Below are 21,566 nucleotides of genomic sequence, written 5' to 3' on the forward strand. Positions count from 1 at the left end.
GTCAGAGAAAGCTCATTTGAGTAGGTTTGACCTCGTAAAGCTTCACCACAAATCTCCCAGCCTGTGTGTGATTAACTCTGTGTGTGAGAACTCTGACGGCTTGTTGCTCTGACCCAATAGGAGGTGCTGGACATCACACGGCAGTTGTTAGCAGAACTAGGACAGCACAATGACTGCGAGATAGAAGAGAAGAAGTCTAAACTGGAGCAGCTGAAGACTGTTCTGGAAATGTGAGTCAAACAAACTGGGCCACTTTATTAACCATTAAAAACCTTATGTTATATTAATTAATGTCAGCAAGTGTTTTAAACAATGATAGAATGCAAATATTAACTACGGATTTGTTCAACTGTTAAACTCTGCAATAACTCCAATGGTTAGATTCACAATCTAAGGGATTTTGTGCAACAAGGCGGTCAGTAATGAAAAAAGAACACCCGACAAGGTAATCACGGAGCTCGGTGCGAAGCTGAGGGAACTTGATCACTCGGCCACATACTAAATAAACCAACAACTTGACTCGCAATATTGATTTAAAATGATCATATTGCTTTGGCTAAGAAAAGAAAAGTCTGTTGCGTACCCGCGGCAGGTTTGCTGTAACAGTCCCTAGTCTGCTCACATTTTCTTTTCCTTTAACAAGTCTTTAAATACTGCCAGAGCCCATCCCGTGTTCCCGTTAGTCCGTCTTCCTCTTTTCATTTCTCTGACGTCGAGTGCTCTTTTAACCTCTTTCCTTCGCTTGTGATGTTTTCTTTACTGGGGACACTTTAGCCATAATGAGTCCAAATTCTCTTGATATCCACAAATATAAAATTGAATATATAAAAAGTATTCAAAGTGATTTTGTTGGATGAAAACGAATGTTTGTTGTCCACAGCTGTATTGTTATCCTTAGCAGTGGTCTGTTACCGAGTATAAACACCCTCTGAAATGTACCAATCAGTATTGAGTATTCAACTAAGCTGTGTAATACAAAATTATGAAGTGGTTTGGTATTAATTTGGTTGTATGCATAGTTGCATGTTCTGGTGCTCCACTTCCTTTTGCGTTAAAGTGGTTGGAAGAGAGTTTCCTAAGTTTGTCTTTGGCTTCCTTCCCGGCCTATTATGACAAATGAGTTTTTAAAAGGTCACCATCTGCCATACACAACTTTCAAGAGCCTTTGATGTGCAGTGAGTTATGGCTGCAGTGTTTGTCCTGTTAACAGACCAGTAGAAACATTGGGGTTATTGTCTTCATGTAACCTTTTTAAAGGCCCAGATTGTCATGGCACATACAAATGCACAACTTCAGTCATGTATTCTTCAAAAAAGGTATCTAAAGATGTTGTTTTTCTCAGCTCAATATGGAAGATCGTCGTTATGTCCGTGTTGTGATTGTCCTAGAGCTAATCTCACAAATGACTGAACTCATCAGCCTAATATCTTGTGCACATGTATGACCGCTTAAGGACCTGTAAAGCCTTTCTAGTATTGTGATAAGGGATTACCAGCCTGTAACTGCACGCCCTGTTTCTTAGTCAACATCACATTGTTAGTGGTCGTCATTTTTATTAGCAATGGCAATTTACTAATGATAATGATGATTTTGTTATCGTAGGTAGAAGAAGTAATACAATCATGTTTATCTATCCAAGCTTCCTTTTTTAATGACCCTATTTCTATTTCCTTGCTTATTAAGGTACGGCCACTTCTCGGGTATCAACAGAAAAGTGCAACTAACTTACTTGCCCCATGGGCAGCCCAAAACCTCAAGTGAGGAAGAAGGTAGGAAGAAATCAAGGCACATTTTTAAAAATATGATGCTGTCGAGCTAAGACGGGCCAAAATGCTGAATACTGGGTCCTTTTGATTGAATTTTCAGATACGCGTAAGGAGGGTGCATCTCTGCTGCTGGTGCTAAAGTGGGGGGGAGAGCTGACTCCTGCTGGCAGAGTCCAGGCTGAGGAGCTGGGCAGGGCCTTCCGCTGTATGTACCCCGGGGGTCAAGGTGAGACACATGGCTTGTTTTCCTACTGGAAAGAAAGGTTACGTGGTATTTAATTCTGCTACATTTCAATGAAGAGAACACCTTTGACCACCTCCTCATAACATGTCGAAGTGTTTCTTGGCAAAACACTTAACCTCAAACTGTTCCTGTAGGCAAGTCTATGGTATGTAAGTCGCTTTAAAGACACATTCCCCCCCTGCCTGAAACGCCTCAATTGGACTCTTTTGTTTACTTCCGTAACATAATAACATCACTACGTAACACTTGGCTGTAGAGAAAAGAGAGGAGGGGGGGAGAAAGACAGTTGAAGCATTTAGTAAAGGTATTCCAGGGTCTTTCGCCAGAGAACATGAGATGTTAGGACTGAGATGTAAACAAAGGAACCTGGACAAGGAAAGTGTCCCTCTTCATTAAAGCAGAGCAAACAATCTCAGGATAATTTAGCCCATTACCGAGGGGTCACGGGTTTAAAAAAACGTATTTTCTTAAGATCCTAGGTGGAAGTTATTTCCTACCAAGGTGGGGTCATCTTTTCACAAACTGTGCTAGTTACGCACAAAAATGCAGATAGTTTACAGTGACTTTTACACCAGCAAGGTCTGTGTCTGTTTACTCATGTTATTGTTGTCTTCAATGTGTTTCTGTAGGAGACTATGCTGGATTCCCAGGCTGTGGGTTACTGCGGTTACACAGCACCTACAGACACGACCTGAAGATATACGCGTCCGATGAAGGCCGGGTGCAGATGACGGCCGCTGCTTTTGCAAAGGTGTGCAGAATTCCAGGACTCTTTAACAGCTCCATACAAAATAGACATGTCATCACTGTTGCTAGGTATCAGCGTTGATACAAAAAAATAAATAATGCCTTTTGTAATAACCATTAAGCTGTTTCATACAGAGATACGTTATATGTTATTGTCCTCAGCTGTGTGAGTCTAGAATGGAAAAGAAAGTAGGTAAAACAAGCTGGAGTCAACATCTCCGTTGAATAGAAATAAAACAGCGCCACCTGCAGAAATTCAAAGGACTTTGACAGAAGGAAAGGAGAGATATTTTCAGAAGAAAGCAAGTGTTCTGCAAAGTACAGCAAACTTTTAGACAATTCATTTTTGCCTTTGAGAGATAAACAGTTTTCTTTTTATGACCATGGACCGCTGAGTACCATTAGCTGTTGATTGGTAAAAAAAAATTAACTAAACTGTCGCATATTATTTGCAAAATAAGTGTGACTATTTTTGTAGTAGAGAAATAAATGTCAAAATCAGTCGTGTTGCAAAATATCAGTGATTTGTTTATTTGTCCCAGTAAAACAGCTCATGCTATTTGTGAGATATCAAAGTATTGGCCACACTGTTAAAAACAAAAAGATCTAATTATCATGTTTGCATCAAAGATGTTGCCAAAACAAATCACCACAGATTACCACCTCATTGTGTGTGTGTGTGTGTGTGAGCAGGGTCTGCTGGCGCTGGAGGGGGAGCTGACACCCATCCTGGTGCAGATGGTGAAGAGCGCCAACATGAACGGGCTGCTAGACAACGACAGCGACTCGCTGAGCAGCTGCCAGCACCGCGTCAAGGCCCGACTGCACGACATCCTGCAGAAGGACAGGGACTTCAACGAGGAGGACTTCGACAGGGTGATTACATTAAAGAGGCCCTATTAGGCTTTTTTCCCTGTCCTGTAGTGGGTTATATATGTTTTCTGCATGTAAATGCTAAGGGGTGGGACAGAGCCAGCCAGCTAACCAATCAGAGCAGACTGAGCTCTGGTTTCAGACAGAGGGTGAACAGAGGTGCTGCATCACAGGCAGTATGAGAAAAATAAAGAGCTTTTTGTACATTAGAGTATGGAATAATGTCACAGTAGAGGCACTACATACAAATATGAAACCTGAAAATTAGCATAAAATGTCCTCTTACAATTTCATTGAATTGAGCTGACGCTTTTATCGAAAGCGTATTACATTAAGTGGATTCAGAAATGATAAGCTATTATTTGCCAAGGTTAAACCACTGGGTATTTATTCTGCGAGCTCGTTCCACCACTTTGCAGCTAGGATAGCAAACAGGCGTGTTTTTGTTGATTAACAAACTGTGAACAACACCCTTAGCTGACTGCTTTATGTGCGCCTGAGGAGGTAGGGAGGAAAACAACATTGAGAAACACTGTCGTAAACTGCAGACTTGTTGTTTTGAAATAGGAAGCACATGTGATGTCTTGCGCCATTTGTCATTACCTTTTTTTGTGGCTGGTTTCAGCTTAATTACAATAATTAACAAACGCAGCTAAGAGTTCAGTCTGTAGATCATAGAGAGGCAAGGGCCGAGATTTTCTTCTTTTGTAAGTGGGAAAAAACTGGGACACATGAGACGGCTGTCCGTGCCAGTAATTCTTGGGATAACCAGTGTTGAACCAGATAACACAGGCGTGATTGAACACCTTTCTTTAAATATATGTTGTTCTAAATACCCAGCTCACTGGGGAAATTCTAGCTGCAGTGAATTCATTTCATTGCAAAAGTTGATCCGATCGTGTTGTGGTTATACTTGGATGCAAACATGTTTGTGTGCTTGTCAAAAATCTTTCCGCTACAGCTACTCCTCCCAAAGTGTTTCTTCAAATAGTAATGTGATCTCACTTAACTTCACCTACAAATTAGAGAATGTATTTTGACTAATGTCTCCCACAGTACTAGTTAGAATGAGAGAATAATACTAAGAGACAACCTGATTGTCTGTGACCAAATCTCCTTTGATCATTCAGAAGATCAATGACCTGGTCTTGAGCTAACTTTTAAGCATTAATTATATTTCCTAATTGTGTTCTATTATATCAATTGACAAAGGTTTAGCAGCCTTGCACTTATAAGGTCAAAATGTGTTCTGTTTGATTTCATTAAATACCTTTTTGTACTTTTTCTTTTTCATTTGGTGTGCATGTGACAGCTGGCCCCAACCTGTAGTGATTCTGTGGTGAATTCAATGAAGATTGTGGAGAACCCTGTGGCCACATGTGACCAGGTCTACGCCCTCATTCAGAGCCTCACCTCACAGATCCGCAAAAGGATGGAGGACCCCAAGTCAGCTGGTGAGCAAAAATCTGCCATACAACCCCTCTTTTAAATAGAGCTTTTAGAGTATATAGGCTTTGTTTTTTTAACTACTTTAACAGATGTTGAAATCCACTTGGATCCATGTTAATTTTCTTGAAATGTTCTCCATTTATTATCTTTTTAATTTACACACTATCTATTGCACGTCTCTCCATCCTGGGAGAGGGAGCCCTCCTCTGTTGCTCTCCCAGAGTGTCGAATGCTGTACGCAATGAAAAGCACCCTGAGGCAAATGTGTAATTCGTGATATTGGGCTATATAAATACAAATTGATTGATTTATAGATGAACGGTTTTCTTTTGTTTACCTCAAAGCTTGAAAGGTGATGCCTTAAAAAGTCTTTGCAGGATAACTCTCATCGATAGAAACACATTTCTATCAAAATCAAATAGAGTTTGGTTTATAATGCAATGCAAATGATCTTCTTTCTCTCCCTTCACCAGACCTGCAGCTGTACCACAGTGAGACTCTGGAGCTGATGCTGCAGCGCTGGTCCAAACTCGAGAGAGATTTCCGCATGAAGAACGGCCGCTACGACATCAGTAAAATCCCAGACATCTACGACTGTGTGAAGTACGACGTTATCCACAACGCCACCCTGGGCCTGGAGGACACACTGGAGCTGTTCAGACTGTCTCGAGCTTTGGCCGACATCGTCATCCCACAGGTGACAGAGGAGGGAGGGGGGTGAAGGACCAGCTGGGAAGGAGACGGTTCTATATCTGGGGGATTTGAGTTTTTTTCTTCCAAGATTTTCTCAGAAAAATAAAATCATAGTAAATGAACTAACTATAAAAATCCCAAATAAAGCCTTTATTGCTAATAATAATGCATAATGCTTTATAAATCTCATGTATTTATTATTACGTTATTTATTTATTTTACTTCTGTCAAAGCGTGTCTGTTACAAATTCCTTCAAATGTAAAAGGCACACATAAGAATGAAGTTGCTATGTGAAACAAAATGATATTGGAAGTCGAAATCCTGGACATATTTATTGTGCGCTGATCCATGATACTGTTGACCTGTTCCTTAGCATCCCCCTTGACTTCTTTAAGACCACTGATCTTGGTCCATATAACGTGATGCAAGGATTGTACACCCAAAAATGATCTAAGGTATTATCTTTTCAGCAGCTGTGTAGCGTTTTTTTAATCAAATGAGTGTTTGTTTTTGCAGGAATATGGCATTAATAGAGTGGAGAAGTTGGACATAGCATACACCCACTGCCTCCCACTGGTCAGAAAGATCCAGCTCGACCTGCAGAGGACCCACGAGGACGAGTCTGTCAACAAGCTGCACCCTCTGTGAGTAAATTCATTAAATGCATGGCTGTTTAGATGGCTGCAAAGTGTTTTGAATGACTGATATTTTGGAGCTTCTAGTACAATAGTGTTTTGTCTGCAGGTACTCTCGAGGGGTGATGTCTCCTGGGCGCCATGTCAGGACACGTTTGTATTTCACCAGTGAGAGTCACGTCCACTCCCTGCTCAGCATTTTCCGCTACGGTGGCTTGCTCGACGTAAGTAATGAAACATCAATCCTACAGAACTGAAAATGTTTCTAAGATGGGGTCAAAGTGAAAACTAAGGTTTGTTTGCGATAGGAGGAGAACGACCAGCAGTGGAAGCGTGCCATGGATTACCTCAGCGCCGTCTCTGAACTCAACTACATGACTCAGATTGTCATCATGCTGTATGAGGACAACAATAAGGTAATGTTTTTGTTGGTTTGTTATCTATAGCCATAATGACACATAGCCTCCACAACATTGTATCTTTCTGGTATCTCCAATGTGTCCGTCCATCTGTGTGTGTGCGTGAATACATCTGTATTTTGTTTTAAAAATATAAATAAAAACTAAAAGGTCAACTCAGATTTGAAACCTTCTCCACTTGTTTTATTATCCGAAGGTTTTTGATATAATGTCATTTTCTAAAGTGCAAGGAAAATAAAAATAGTTTTTGGAAGAGTAAGGTCATTTGAAACTATTGCACCAGTACTAACAATGGTTTGGCTTATTTGAAGCGAATTGACCTGCAATTTCTTCCTTTTCTGGTCTTCATGATTTATTGTAAATCACTTTTTGTATGGCTGCTTGCAAAGTGTTTACAAAATTAAACGCATCATAACAAATGTAATTCAATTGGTTTATCATATTTAAATCTGTAGAAAAGCACAAAAAGACCGTATTTCTAATATGGCTGTCCCGCCCAATAGGATCTGGCCTCTGAGGAACGCTTCCACGTGGAGCTTCACTTCAGTCCCGGTGTGAAAGGCGTGGAGGAGGAGGAGAACGCACCGACCGGCTTCGGCTTCAGGCCCGCTTCTGCAGAGGTAGCCCGGCAGGTAGTATCCTGTTGAAGTGTTCTTTCTGTGTTTCAGTTCAGCAGATAGCAGCATGCGTATGCTCTCCTTATTCTCTCTGAACATACAGAACGGGCAGAAGCAGACGGATCCCGGCAGCCTGGAGGACCTCTCGCGAGATGAGACCGACCGCGCCGTGCCGCTGTCTGAGCCAATCACCATTCAGAGGAAGTCTCCACTCATACGCAATCATAAGACAGGATCCATGGAGGTGATGCAGACTCATCCACCTAGACACCTAAGAAGCAGACTCTTTACACCAGAAGCTGAAATCAGTTTATTTAATGCTAGACTTAAGGAGTTATGGCTATAAAAGCTACTATCAAAGATCAATCACTAATCTGGTCAGCCTTAAGCTATGTATTTGTTTAGATTCGTTAAAGAATAGTGTTTTGTGTGTGTGTACGTGTGTGTGTGTGTGTGTGTGTGTACGTGTGTGTGTGTGTGTGGTGTGTGTGTGTGTACGTGTGTGTGTGTGTACGTGTGTACGTGTGTACGTGTGTACGTGTGTGTCTACCAGGTTCTGTCAGAGACATCTTCCTCCAAAGTAGGCAGTTATCGCCTCTTCTCGTTATGCTCACGTCAATCCCCCGAGATGAAGCAAAGTGGATTAGGTAAGTGTATTAATGCACTGTTTCCATGGCAACTGTTTGTAGATGGTTGTGGGAATTGTGTTAAAGGGATGGGGACGGGCAGACCGATTTCATTTGAGAACTTTTGATCTGGGAGTGTGCTAACACTAACGGTAATTATTAGAGTGGTCACAATGCGATTTTCTATTTAAACCTTTTTCTATTCCATTGTTGGTATAGATTTGTAAAGATCAACAGATCACTGAACTATGTACATTTACCTTTTGTTGTACGTTATCAAACTTGTAGTTGATATTCAATTTAGAATCGAAGTTGTGACACCCCTAATAATCCACTCTGAGGTCTGTTTTCACTGTGTGGGGGGGTGCATGTAAGCAGCTGGTGTTTACAGTATGTCTCCACATGGGGATGTATATGTGTCTGTTAATGAATGTGCCTGTCATACTCTCAACATACAATGGAAATGACTAATGTCTTCATTTTCAGCCTGTTTTGGTATCTAAATAAGTATTCCATTAAACATCTTATATCTGACCGTAACAGTTTTGTAAGTACCATGGTCCAGTTTGCTCTTGAATGGGGAATCTCTTTTCAAATGTAGTGACCAGCAACATTGTTCAGATTTTTTTTTTTTTTTTTTCAATGGTCACAATAAGGAAGTTAGTTTTGCAATTATTTTTTTTAATGTATTTTTTCCCCATTCTATTGACGTGAGTTTAAAGTGATTAGGATCATGAAATATGTGCATCAGTGGCATAATCCGATTATATGCTAAGACGTGTAATTATATTCAGAGTTGAAGTGTCCACATCTATGCAGCTGCGTACAGACGGACATTACACTGCCGCAGATCCTCAGATCATTTCCCCCCCCTTTGACACGCTGCAGTCTCAGCTGTTTAACACATCAGAGGTGCATATCACGTTTGGGTGTCGGCCCCTTTTTGAAAGAGATATTTCAGAGGCAACCACTTTTTGGGGTTGCTGTTTTGCACTGCTGTTCAACAGACCCATTGGACTTTAAGATCTAATTCTTTTTGCTTTGACCCCTATTTTCTCTTTTCTATGCTGCTCTTTTGTGCTCCTGGTTTGGACTAATGTCAAAAAAGCATCCTGGGAAATGAAGGAAAACAATAACTTAAAGTAAGAGGAAAGGTGGATCGACTTAATTACAAAATGGCACTTAGAAAGTGTCACAAAGAAAAAGTGGAACATTTCAGGATGCATTTTTCCTTTGCCTGCCATAGTGGCTGAACTTTTGTCCAGATGTGGGGACAGATGTTTGTACGAGACGCCTGGTCCTCTTTTGCTTGTCTGTCTCTTTTTCTCTGTTTTTCTGTCTCTTTTTTCTCTCTGTCTCTCTCTGGATAGTTGTTTTGAGTAACAGCATGATATGTAGTGGTGACTAACCCCCCCCACCCCGCCCCCTCGCAGGCTCTCAGTGCGCCGGGCTCTTCAGCACCACTGTCCTAGGTGGGTCCTCTAGCGCCCCTAACCTGCAGGACTACGCACGCGCACATCGCAAAAAATTCTCCACCGGCAGTCTGTCCTACAAAGACGGTACGTGTTTGAGACCGCGCTCCTTCACAATCCTGCACAGGGCAACAGCAGATCAGTGACAGATACACTTCCTCTTAGTCCTAGCGCGTAGAATAGCCTAAGATTGTATTTTCTGTAGATTTACTAAGAACTAGAATTGATGTATTGGTTAGATGATGTGATCAATAGCATCAGTAGAACTTTGGATAATACAAATATGCTTTATGAGAGTGAGGATTAAGCAGGAATACACATCATGTATGCCCATACATGTGTTTTCCTAATTTCTATATTTTTTGTTATTTTTTCTTTGAATCCATATTCATTCTAGCCACCAAAACCACTGGACTTTTCCATCTTATGCTTTTGTTTTCTCCACTCCACTTTGAGTAAAAATGGGTGTATAGCAGTTTGTATACATGCTGACCAATTTAGACGGGAAACATTGCCACAAGAGTAGCACAGAATCGGTGTCTGTAGAGTATTTAAAATCCACGCCTGGTGAAAACCATTCATTTTGATAATTTATTTATTTTCTATAAGAACTACTGCATGTATAAAGCAACTGTTCATCAGTACGTCTGCGTTTACTTCCCCTCATTCCCCAAATCATGTTTTTCTTGCATGTACCCTGGCTGCACTGACTTCCTATTAGTCTGTTCAGCAATACAACCATGTGTATATCACAGCCAGTAACAATTACTAGTAGGCAAATGACTGCTAGCTGCTGACATTTGAATTCAAGAAACATTTGATAATGATAAAGTTGATGTAATAAAGTCTGAATTAATAGCAGAAGTCGTACAGCAGTTTTACATGCGCATCATACTTTTTTTTTTCAGCCCCTCTGCTGTTGGAGTTAGAAAGCTAGTGCTGTTACTGTGCTCAAACATTATTCAAAAAACGCTTTGAATAATGTTGAATGTGAAAAGCAACGGTCGATATTGAACCCAGGGATCTATCATGCTTGGCCCTGATGTTTGTTGTCATGGCGTCCAGGAGGTGTCACTGTGGCATCACGCAGTTGTACAGTCGGCTCCTGGTTGTCTCACATGTAGCCTCGCTGCCGGTCTTTGTCATCCATCTTGTTCCACATCCCTCTCAAGAATCAAAGGAAGCACACTAATCTCGATGCAGTCGAGATTCAGAGCATGCTCCTCCGTTAGATGCTCCTCCGTTAGTGTAGCGTTGGTGTGATTTTTTTTTTTTAAGTGTTTCCATACAGAAACATCTTAAACCGGGTCAGGTTCTTCAGTTTGTATTGTTGTCTCACTATATGACACAGAGGCGGAACGGAAATGTACTGGGATGTCTTGTTGTGGTTCGAGCTCAAGCGGGGCTGAATATAGGGCTTGTTTCTTCCAGGTGTTCTAGTCCTCGGTGTGTACGCTTCACCTCCTAAGTTCAAACATTTCATCTCACTCCATTGATGCCCCGCAGCCATCTTCAAACATCTTCAGCCATCTCTAACAGTAACTCCAGGTAGTTCAGGGGATTCTCAGACCCACTCAGTTGTCTAGGTGCTGTTTGACCTTTAGAGAAGAACAGGGAAAGGATACAACATGATGACACAAGTTACTGTGGCTCCTAGTGATTTTTTTTATTTTTTATTTCCTCAGAGTTGTTGTCAATGCCGGCAGTAAAACGATTTTCTGTGTCGTTTGCAAAGTTTCCGACTAATGGTACGTCTGCTTCCTTCAAGTATTTTTCCACTTCACCTCCCTGTGTCTTGCATGTCTTCAAACTTTTTGTTTTTGACCTTGGTTTTTTTTTTCACAAGGCCCTCCAGCATTCCAGGCTTTTTTTCTTCGAATGATTCATTTTTTTAATTTATCCATATGCTTTGGACTGTTAATTTCTAACACTACCTGACATCCTCTTTCTAACCAGGGTTCCCACTGGTCATCTTTAGAATATCCACAAATTAGAAGACAGGGAATGTCAGCAAACGTTAACACAGACCTCATATTAGTGTAGCAGGAAATATACATCCTAACAGTACTTATACCTGTAAGAAAAACATTGTAATAAGCAGGGAATCATTTGTGATTATCATTCTTTTACTGTCTTTTACCTCATATTTATTATATTCTTAGACTTTCATTTGAACCAAAAGACAAATAACCAAACCACAAATAAGGACAAATTAATGTTTAAAATTGTCCTCCATTACAGTAGGAAACAGCCATGTTGTCTTACCTCTCGTGCCAGTTAACTGCATTCAATTAACATTGGATCATTTTAAATCAGAGACTCTGCATTGGTCAAAAGTAAGCAATTGACTGTTTGTGCTCTGTAGATTTTTATTTTTTTTATATTTTGTACACAAGAGACATGGTTCCTGTAATGGTTTAGGGGTTTACCCAGCCAGATTTCCCCCCAAAAAATCTATTTCTTGGCTATGTACAACGTAGGATTAATGTTGTTATTCAAGCATCCAATTTCAGCTTTTATTTGGATATGAGACAATATATACAGTTTGCAGATAAAATGGAGAATGAACCTAAACAACACATTTAACAACCTTTTATTAAATACAGTAACATATGGGGAATATCTATTATAACGGTTCAGTAAAGTATTTTGTTACAGGGCCAGTAGAAAAAAAAAGTTGAAGGTATAAGTCTGATTTTGAAAAAATGATATAAGCCCCGATTTACTAAATCAAATGGATTTATTGGAGGAGCACTTCAATACAGTGCTGCATTGTTGACATATGTTTGTAGGCTGTCTTTAGTGTCTTACTTTATTAAAGTTTGAAGACTTGCAAAAGAGGAAGCCGATGATATGGGTGCAACTCCAAAGACAATGGATCCTGTTTTTCATACTGACATCACTACGTAACACTTGCGCTTCTTTTGGCTAGCGCTCCAACACATTGTACGTGATGAACAATCATAACAGAGCCGGCCGCTAACCAATCAGAGCAGACTGGGCTCTGGTTTCAGACAGAGGGTGAAAAGAGGTGCTGCAGCACAGGCAGTATGAGAAAAATAAAGAGCTTTTTGAACATTAAAGCATGGAGACATGTCACAGTAGAGACACAACATACAAATATGAACCTGACAAAGAGCAGAATAGGGCTCCTTTCAAATGAAAGAGCCTTCCGATGAAAGTTTGCTTTGAGCCAATGGTGGGAACCCTGTTTCACATCCCTCATACAATTTTGTTAATTGATCGCCATTACCCAGTAATTCATTTACATTTTTCTCCAGTGGATGGATGTGTGTGGGTGCATGTGTACACGGTAATTACGTAAATAACACACCTATTGCCGTCATTGTAGAGGATGTGAGTAAAGCTCATTGTTAAAATGCCACCAGCAGCACATTCATCTTTAACCCTTGGTCGTTTATGGCTCATCGGTAATGCTTATGTGATTATTCTTTCACAACGCCACCTCTAATGTGTGGATTGAAGGGTCAATATGGTTCAATCACAGCTGACTCAACAAGGATCAGCTCTTATTGAAGGACAGAGGAAGGGGTAAAGCGTTGTTCATCTCATCTCCTGTGACATCCGTCAGTTTTTGTTTTGATCCATTTGCACACATATGCTTTTCTCAATGTTTTCCAATGTGGTTGTCCAGGGTGTTTCAAGACTTGAAAAAGAGCAAACAACTACATTTGTATTGAAGATGTGTAATGACGATGTTTGTGGTCTCACTTGTGATGTTTATCTTGATTTTGGATCATTTATTGACTACATTTGTCTGGGAGGAAGAAGGGAAGTCGTAGATGATGAGATGTTGACGTTGTTGTGAATATCCCAGCTACTATTTTCTGTCCTTTCACTCAATGTGGAAACAAGGACTGGTTTAAATGGATTAAACTTGGTTAGTTTGGGGTAGTTAAGCTTCTCGGGTGTCTGCTTTTTGATGAAAGTTGGATCGCTTCCTTTGTTTGCATAATGAAGAGCGTACCAAAGTGGTCTTAACAGGCACAAATGTTCATCCACAAGTGTTTTTCTGGCGAATGTTCTTGGCAGTCATCTCATTAAACAGAACAAGTGTGAGCACTACAGTGGGATTTCAAATGACCCCAGAAAACAAACTCTTCCTGTGAGATAGCACCATGCCAATACAGTCAACGTTACTGCCACACTATTAGTATGTTACTTTTCTCTTACATATATTATTCACCACAGGAACTAAAGATGACACATCGGCCGTAGCAGTGGCTCCACCTGTCTGGTGCACTGCAACAGGTACGACGGCCCCCCCGCCCCCGCTGATGCAGTTTTGTGTTGGCACCAAATGTCCAGCTGCAGCTTTGTGTCAAAGCACAATAAGATGACGACAGTCGTACAACCCTAGATTTAGCTGCACATGTTAAAGCTGCTGCGCTGTTTGTTTGGAGAGGTGGCTGCGTTTTATTTTGGGCTACATCGCTTCCTGTAAATGTCTTGTGTCACTCTTGCTCCTTTGTGGGTTCTCATGGATTGGTTTATATGAAAATAAATTGGAGAGACGGCAGAGGAGCAACTTGTTTTCATTTCAATCGTGTCGTCAAAAGCTTTGCTTCATTTGCTGGATTTTTGTAGCTGAGATGATTTGCTGCTTCTCCTGATCTTTGGCTGTTTGGCGGCCATGATGTGCTGTTGGCTGCCACTTCTGTGTACAGCACACACACACTCCTCCTTCCTCTCTCTCTGCTTCCCTTCCTGTCTTTCCAAACTCCTATTTTCCCTCTCATCTGCATCATACCTCAGTTCATTTCTCTCTTCCTTCCTCCTCATTTTATTTCCTATCCTATATCGTTTCATGCCTTTTTTCCCCTGCTCCACCTCCTCTGTCCATCCTCGCTCTCCCTCTTCTCCTTCAGAGCCCTTGGATGAGCAGCGTGTGGCCCAGTTGTTGAGGCGTTTCTCCACCGACCTCAGCCTGGGCCGCCACCTCTCTCTGGACGGGGCGCTGGCCCACCACCTCCACCAGTGCTCCTACCACCTCCGCCTCTTCCGAAACTGGCTCATCTCCGGCCAGGACCCCGTAGAGTACCTCCACGGTCAGCCCCCTGGCCCCGCCCCCACACCCGCAGCCTCACACCCTGTTCAGCCGCTGCTCACGGTTTTCAGTTGGGACTGTGCTTGTTCTGTGGTGGACCATCATGCTTTGCCTCTTGATGTTTCTGCATGCTTGCCTGTGTCTGTGGTTATGCAGATTGCAAGCTGGAGTGGTGTGAGGTTTTGGGGCAATCTGCAGTGGTGTTAGTAACCCACCCCCTGCCCTTTTTGCCAATACATAAATCCTCTGTTATTTTTGTTTTGTTCCTAAAGCTTTTTCTGTCAAATAAAATTGAAGGCACATATTTCGCAATTTAGGTGTACCAAGATATAAAATATAGGGGCGCCACTAAAAAACGAATTTAATTTTGAAATAATCTACCAATTGTTTCTTCAATTAATTGTTTGGTCAATCTAATAAAGGCAGAAACTTAAGTAACTGATTAAAATGCATCCTAAACAGAAATACAGAAAATGATACCATTAAATCTTAGCATTCAGATGTCAATTTTAAGATTTGGGCTGCCATTATGATGAATGTCCGACACTTAATACTTTGCAGGTTAACATTTCAGACTTTTTGTCTGTCCCACTTTATTTTTCCCTCACTCAAAGTAAAAGAAAACATGTACACTCCCCAAAGTACATTACCAACAATGACTTGTATATTGTAAATTCACCAAAAAGCAGTTATAATTTATATACCAAGCCAAAACAAATTGGCATTACTATTCTGATTGAATGAATTACGCACATAGCAACACACCTTTTCACTGTTACTTCTTTCAGTTTTAGGTTTAGGCCACCTAAAAATACAAACACTTTGTTTATCTTGGAAGGAAATCTAATTGCAGTAACAGCAGACAAGGGGCAAAATAACTTCTTTGATAAAATGACCAACAAGAAATAATACAAACTGAGCAGTGTTCACTCTCCCCAAAAGCTACTAATATTCAGACTTTGTAGCAGAAACCATCAAACTGTCATATTTCTTCTGCCTTTTCTTTTATCAGATTTTACTTGATCTAAACCAGGAATTGATCGTTTGAGACGGTATTTTATAGCAGCAAAAATCCTGCTGCTCGTGTTACGTTTCTGGCTTTTTGTAGAGAAAACATTTTACATTCCTAGAACCAACGGTGTCCATATCAAAACACTAAGGCTATACCTACCAGTACGTAAAGTATACAGTAGGAAATAAATAGAACCATATACATAATCAGCATATTCCTCTACAAACTGTTTATAAATCAACATATTGCATGTAGAATCAGATTGGCAGTTGGTCCTTGATGGCATAATATATGAATATGTATATGTTTAGGTGACACATAAGCAGGTTGCTGCTGTAGTAAGGCTGCTGACAAAGCTGCCTCCGTTCAAGATTATAGTTCCTGTTCCAATTAGATCATCTATCAGCACTAGCCAGCGTCCATGTTTCTGAACGGTACAGAAACTCTGTGGAATCAGCAGTCCTACCTGACTATAACCAGCATGTGGATCCTGCTTGTTTGCTGTACATTTACTCTGGATGTATATGAGCGCAGTAAAAACTGCCTTCTCTTGACGTGTTTAGACGATAGAGGCAAGCTGTGGTTTGACGCTTTGTGATCGTGAACGGCTCTGGTGACTTGGTTGTGAACTAACAGTGGATGAAGTTCCTTGGGTAACGTTTGTTGAACACTAGCTGGACAGCTTTTCCTACCGCTGTTAGAGCAGCAGATTCTGTGTGTTGGGACTCACCACAAACTCAGTTAGGGATGTTTTCGAGACCTGCTTGCTTTTGCAAATCAAACTAGATTCTAAGAGTGTGTAGACTTGTTGCCGTTGGATTTGGTGTCATGTTGTCTTGGCATGGTGTTTTTGCAACTTGCCTGTGTGGAAGTGAACAGTAGGGGCTGGCAAGAGTTTTAGGGCTTGTTCAGAAACAGGAGCAGGATGAAGGAGCACCGCGTGGAGGTGTAGTATATGGGTGGCATCTGGGCATTGGTGTCGGGTGACAAGTGGCTTTCTGCCTGCTCCTCTTCTGACTTTGAGGTCTAACTGAGTGCTGATGTGCCTGCGGGCGTCATGTCTCTCCTCTGATGCAGGCTTCGAAGGCTGCTCCATGGTACCCTCCATCTATCCGCTGGAAACTCTGCACAACTCGCTGTCGCTAAAACAGGTCGCAGAGTTCCTCGCCGGTGTGTGCCAGAGTGCAGGGGATCCACACACGAGGACTACCAGAGGTATAACAAACATGTCATTTACTGCAAACATCATAATCATCAGCATCCGGAATCAAGTTTCAACTATATGTACCAATGTTTTTGCATAAGTGACTAATGGGAAAAGCTATTTTTTTTAATTGGTCCACTATTAAGCTATAGCGCCACAGCTGGCTAAAGACGGTGACATGCATTGCTCCAGGCAATAATGCATCATTGTACATTCACCAAAAGTGCTTATTTTTGGTACGCAACTTCCCCAAGCAGCGATACTTAGTAACTTAATCACACAAAAAATAAACATTGTTGTTCCCAGTTTTGAATCCCAGTTTGAAAAAGACCCATTCAAAACCCCTTTTATCCTGATCTGTATTTCTTTTGTTTATCCCTGCAGCTCTGCAGTCGGCCATGTTGGACGCACAGAACCATCCGTCAGTGGACTCGTACATCCCTCAGAGAGTCTCTTCCTCCATCTCTCCCAGATCTCGTTCTGACAGACCTCCTTGGTGTGAGTATCCGAGCATCCCCATGTTCCATCCGAGATTTGACATTTTTAGGTTGGCCTCCCACGGCTGTCTCAGTTTCAGACGTGTGAGGGTTATTTATAGAACACAAATCGTCCATTGCAGCCTCAATTTTGTGTCTCTGTTGCTGTCTGTTATCTCTGGTCTTTTCTTGCAAATGACACATTATTTATTTCATTTCTTTGTGCTGCTTTTCCCCCCCAGGGATGATGTTTATCCAAAATGAATCATAAAAATGTAGTCTTGTGTTATTTCCTCTCACACTTGGTTTATATTCTGCTCCCACAGACAGCAGCGGTCCATCCAGCACAGTATCCAGCGCCGGGCCTTCTTCTCCCACCACAGCAGACACTTCCCCACGCTTCAGTTTCAGTGATAAGATCTCTCTCACCCCCCAGAGCAGCGAGGAGACTCAATCGTCTCAAAACATTTCCAATCAGCCGGCACCCGCCTCTGGGTCACAGGGAAATGACCCGACCACAACCCTCGCCGATGTCCCTCTGACTCCTAATAACTCATCAGAGGAAGACGGGGAGCTTGGCCCCACTACAGACCGCCAGCCTAACGATCCTGAACACACACAGGAAGTGGCTCCTCCGGCTAGGGAAGCCTCAGATCCCTGCCCGATTCCGCCCTGCTCGCCGTTAGCGGAGCTCACCCTCTCTCGGATGGAGGGCTACTGCCTCCCCGGCTCTCTGCCCGTGCTGCTGGAGCTCCGGGAGAGCAGCAGCGAGGCAGGCTCCAGCTCCCAGACGCCCCAGTCCCCCGAGGGACTCGACGAGTTCTTCGACACCCAGGAGTCCATGGAGCTGTGGATGGACAGCCCAGAAGATGTCCCCCAACCTGAGACGCCTCTAGATGGTGGAGCAACTCAATCAGCAGAGCCGTAGAGCATGGAGACTTTCAGAACAGATCCGTCAGACACTACTGTAACTGTACATCCTGGCTGTCAATCATGAGCAGTGAGGCGTTGTACTGTGTGACAGTCGCCCTGGCCTCCTCCTGCTTGATGAATACTGTGTGTTGAGTAATAATGAATGGGCAGCTGATCCTCTCACTAGGCTCTGCTTAGAATAATCATATGACAGTGCCATAAGTGCTGTTCATCGCCTTTTAGAAAGCACATCGGGGCTTGCCAGTGACGCCACTGAGCATCCTCTGACAGTCTACTGGTTCTGTCTTTATAGACGTAGAGAGCCAAGTGTTGTAAGTGGAAGCTTTATCGTCAAACTCCCTGTTGCTGTTGCTTATTAGCGGTTACACAAACCTTTCCTTAAAGCTGGATTCATCAGTTTTGGCCACTGGGAGGCAGAGCGAGACATTTTATCACATTATAAAACTGTTTAAACTCTGATTTATTCTCCACCCATAATCTCAAAAGAAATGTTCTTAAAGAGGCCTTAAGAAATAGTTTCCAAATGTTATGTGTTCAATTGATTCAAAGTGATCATGGAGATATTGATCAATGGAACTTTAACTTGTGTCGTCTTACCTTTTAGCCTTTACCTTTGGACAGATGACGTTTTCCCGTGATCAGCTTCCATAACCTCCATCATAGTCCCGTGACGGGTATCAGGGTTTATGTCCTGGCATCGGGTCCTTTGTTTGTTACAGGATAATGTTACTTATAAGCTCACTTATTTTATTAGAAACACAGGAAGTAACTTGCAAGGCCTTGAAGATATAATCTGTGGCTTTTCTGCTCTTCGTCTTACCCCAGCGTGTGTTCTCTTCTGAGCTTCTTATGTTTAGTATCTGCGTTTGAATTTTAAAGAAAAAACAAACAAAAGCTAAATATTTGTTTCTGTCAGAATGTTTTTGTTATAATGTCAGTTAAAAAAAGGTGTCCGTAAATCTCCAGGTCAAGCTGCGTACATCGCCTACAGCCAAAGTCCTTAATCCTCATCGGAGATTTAATATAATCGGTAGAAACTGATAGATAAAAAAAACATTTATTAAGAAATGTCATCTTAATACTCTTCTGGTATTTTTGATACCCACATCAGATATCTTATTGTACCATAGCTATTGTATATGTGTTGGTCAAATCACCTCATGATGTGGGAAAATATGAAAGCTAATTCCTTTTATCAGCGAACAAACGGGAGGAGCGATTTACATTCAATGTGCTTTTATATAGGCAAGCAGGTATGTAGCAGGTGTGTGTGTGTGGGGGGGGGGGGGGGGCTACACACATGATGATAAGCAATTCAGGTACATGAGTACGCTGAAGTGCTATTCTGTGTTCAATCAGTGAGATGTGATGTTACATTACGATATAGTGTAGAGGGGGGAAACAACTGTGAGTCAGGGAGACTGACCTGTCACCCTGTCGGTTTGTAAACAGATACTCACTCTGTTTTGCTTTTGTGCTGCAGGTGCTGTTTGCTTGAAGGGTCAATTTACTCAAATTACAAAAAGCTGAAAACATTTGCTCCCTTGAGGTAAGTGAGGCAGTGCAGATAGTTTTGGTTGTATTCGTTCTGGGTTTCAGAAATTGTGCTCAAAAAATCTGTAGCAGTGGGTCTTTCCAGAACTAGAGACCCCATCACTCTGGATAGTTCAGAGTGCATCTTAACCTCAGGTTGAATATCAGTAAGTGCTAACTAAGTAGGGTTTTTTGATCATTTCAAGTATGCGTTTTAAAAAAAAAACCTGAATGGAAAGAATTTGAAAAAAGGAAAAGTTTTGCAAAAGAAAGAGTTTAAAGATCTGACTATAACATAGCGTATATACAATATGGGACAAATGTGTAGTACAATTCATGAAACGAGCATGAATGTGACATGTATACATCATGTTTCCCATACTCAGAGGCTTTAAGGCTCATCTTGTTGGATTTTCTTCTGCAGTGCTTTATGGAACATAACTGAAGAGTCAGCAACCGACTGTATCTTAATGCGCTCAACTCCTGGTATATGGATAGTAGTAGGGAAGGAAAAGTGCAAAAGGTTAGCTTTTTTCTTTACCGATTTTCTAGAAATTCATTTAAAATCTATGCTACAGTTTGATAGAACACGGTGTAACAAGTTGCACCTGTAACTACAACACCCTGAGTGATGTCACAATGTGAGTCTTGAGGCCTTACTTCAGACCTGAGAGTACCATAAACCAAACTGTTCCCTTCTGGTGCATCAGAGGAAAGGCAGAACACTCAGATACATATCTCAACATTTGGGCTCCATGGCTAAATGCCACTATAGGCTAGAAAAATCTGTTTTGTAATTTCTGTGAATTGACCTTTAAAACCTGCTCAGAGTGCTTCGTGAACTGAAATCACATGTCTGACATTTCTCCCTGTTGGATCATCAAGCTTAGGTAAGGATGCATAATGTGTGTGTTCTTCAAATCTGTACTAACTCTACTGAGCTGATTCCACAAATGCTCTCTGTCCTGGTTTAAACCGCCCGTCTGTGTGAAGCTTAATCATTTGGATTTAGAATGGTCGTTATGTGAAAGATACACAATATTCTGTATTGCCTCTAACAATGTTACAAATACAGCTATTGGAGTGTAATTCAAATGTGTCGGTTCTACTTCATTATTTGCTTTAGTATCATTAAAAAAAAAATCCAGTTTAAGAACAAAATCTTTAAAGTTTACATGAACTTTTGAAAATGTTTAGAATTTCAGAAATGATGTGCGAAATGTAACACATGTATACAAATTCTTCATTTTTAAATATAATTTAAATTTTACAAAATAAAAAATCAATAATGACATTTTCTCTGCCCAATAATCCATATCATCTTTCCCAGTAGACGAGGCAAACGGAGGAAAAGTATTAGACCTGGTGGATTACAACATGTTACATAAAAACTGATGGATTGCTTTGAATATGGCAGATGAATATTTAACACCTAACGTGTATGGGGATGAATAAGTGATAAACTAAGAGCATTAATCTGCTGCTCAAACTGTCTCCACTCTTCTCCTTTCAGGTTTATATTTTACCAGAATTAAGTAGTCCAACCAATAAAAAAACAGCCCCAGATCAACAGCACCGCAGGATGGTCCTCCCTGACGATGATACTCAGGTGTCGGCAGGTAAATGACCTCTGAAGTCACACAGCGTTACTTTCTGAAATAAATCTGTTTTAGTTTCGAGACGCCTGCAGTCAGCATTATCACGTCGTTTGCTGTCAGTGTGAAGGTCACCGGTGAGAGTAATGTAAGCTGAGGAGGAAAGAAAAGCAAGAGGGACGCAGGGGAAGGTCATATGTTAT

At 41.5% G+C, this 21,566-nt stretch overlaps 1 protein-coding gene across 16 annotated transcripts in view; it reads left to right on the top strand.

Moving 5' to 3' along the window:
- The window catches only part of ppip5k1a (diphosphoinositol pentakisphosphate kinase 1a), a 38,702-nt gene extending 17,773 nt beyond the window's left edge, over window positions 1–20,929 (top strand). For 2 of the 16 annotated variants that reach the window (XM_034116234.1, XM_034116237.1), the window contains exons 13-32: window positions 121–230; window positions 1,684–1,769; window positions 1,867–1,992; window positions 2,640–2,761; window positions 3,451–3,633; window positions 4,943–5,084; window positions 5,553–5,776; window positions 6,290–6,417; window positions 6,518–6,632; window positions 6,717–6,824; window positions 7,331–7,447; window positions 7,548–7,688; window positions 7,998–8,091; window positions 9,504–9,629; window positions 11,228–11,290; window positions 13,755–13,814; window positions 14,432–14,611; window positions 16,700–16,837; window positions 17,211–17,324; window positions 17,629–20,929. In XM_034116234.1, coding sequence (XP_033972125.1) covers window positions 121–230; window positions 1,684–1,769; window positions 1,867–1,992; window positions 2,640–2,761; window positions 3,451–3,633; window positions 4,943–5,084; window positions 5,553–5,776; window positions 6,290–6,417; window positions 6,518–6,632; window positions 6,717–6,824; window positions 7,331–7,447; window positions 7,548–7,688; window positions 7,998–8,091; window positions 9,504–9,629; window positions 11,228–11,290; window positions 13,755–13,814; window positions 14,432–14,611; window positions 16,700–16,837; window positions 17,211–17,324; window positions 17,629–18,230 — 2,979 coding nt within the window. In that variant the 3' untranslated portion in view covers window positions 18,231–20,929. The remainder of the gene's footprint in view (window positions 1–120; window positions 231–1,683; window positions 1,770–1,866; window positions 1,993–2,639; window positions 2,762–3,450; window positions 3,634–4,942; window positions 5,085–5,552; window positions 5,777–6,289; window positions 6,418–6,517; window positions 6,633–6,716; window positions 6,825–7,330; window positions 7,448–7,547; window positions 7,689–7,997; window positions 8,092–9,503; window positions 9,630–11,227; window positions 11,291–13,754; window positions 13,815–14,431; window positions 14,612–16,699; window positions 16,838–17,210; window positions 17,325–17,628) is intronic. The other 14 variants (XM_034116236.1, XM_034116239.1, XM_034116242.1 and 11 more) reach the window with 10 other exon arrangements.
- The last annotated feature ends 637 nt before the right edge of the window (window positions 20,930–21,566 follow it).

The sequence above is a fragment of the Trematomus bernacchii genome, unplaced genomic scaffold (assembly GCF_902827165.1).
Source record: "Trematomus bernacchii unplaced genomic scaffold, fTreBer1.1, whole genome shotgun sequence".
Taxonomy (NCBI): domain Eukaryota; kingdom Metazoa; phylum Chordata; class Actinopteri; order Perciformes; family Nototheniidae; genus Trematomus; species Trematomus bernacchii.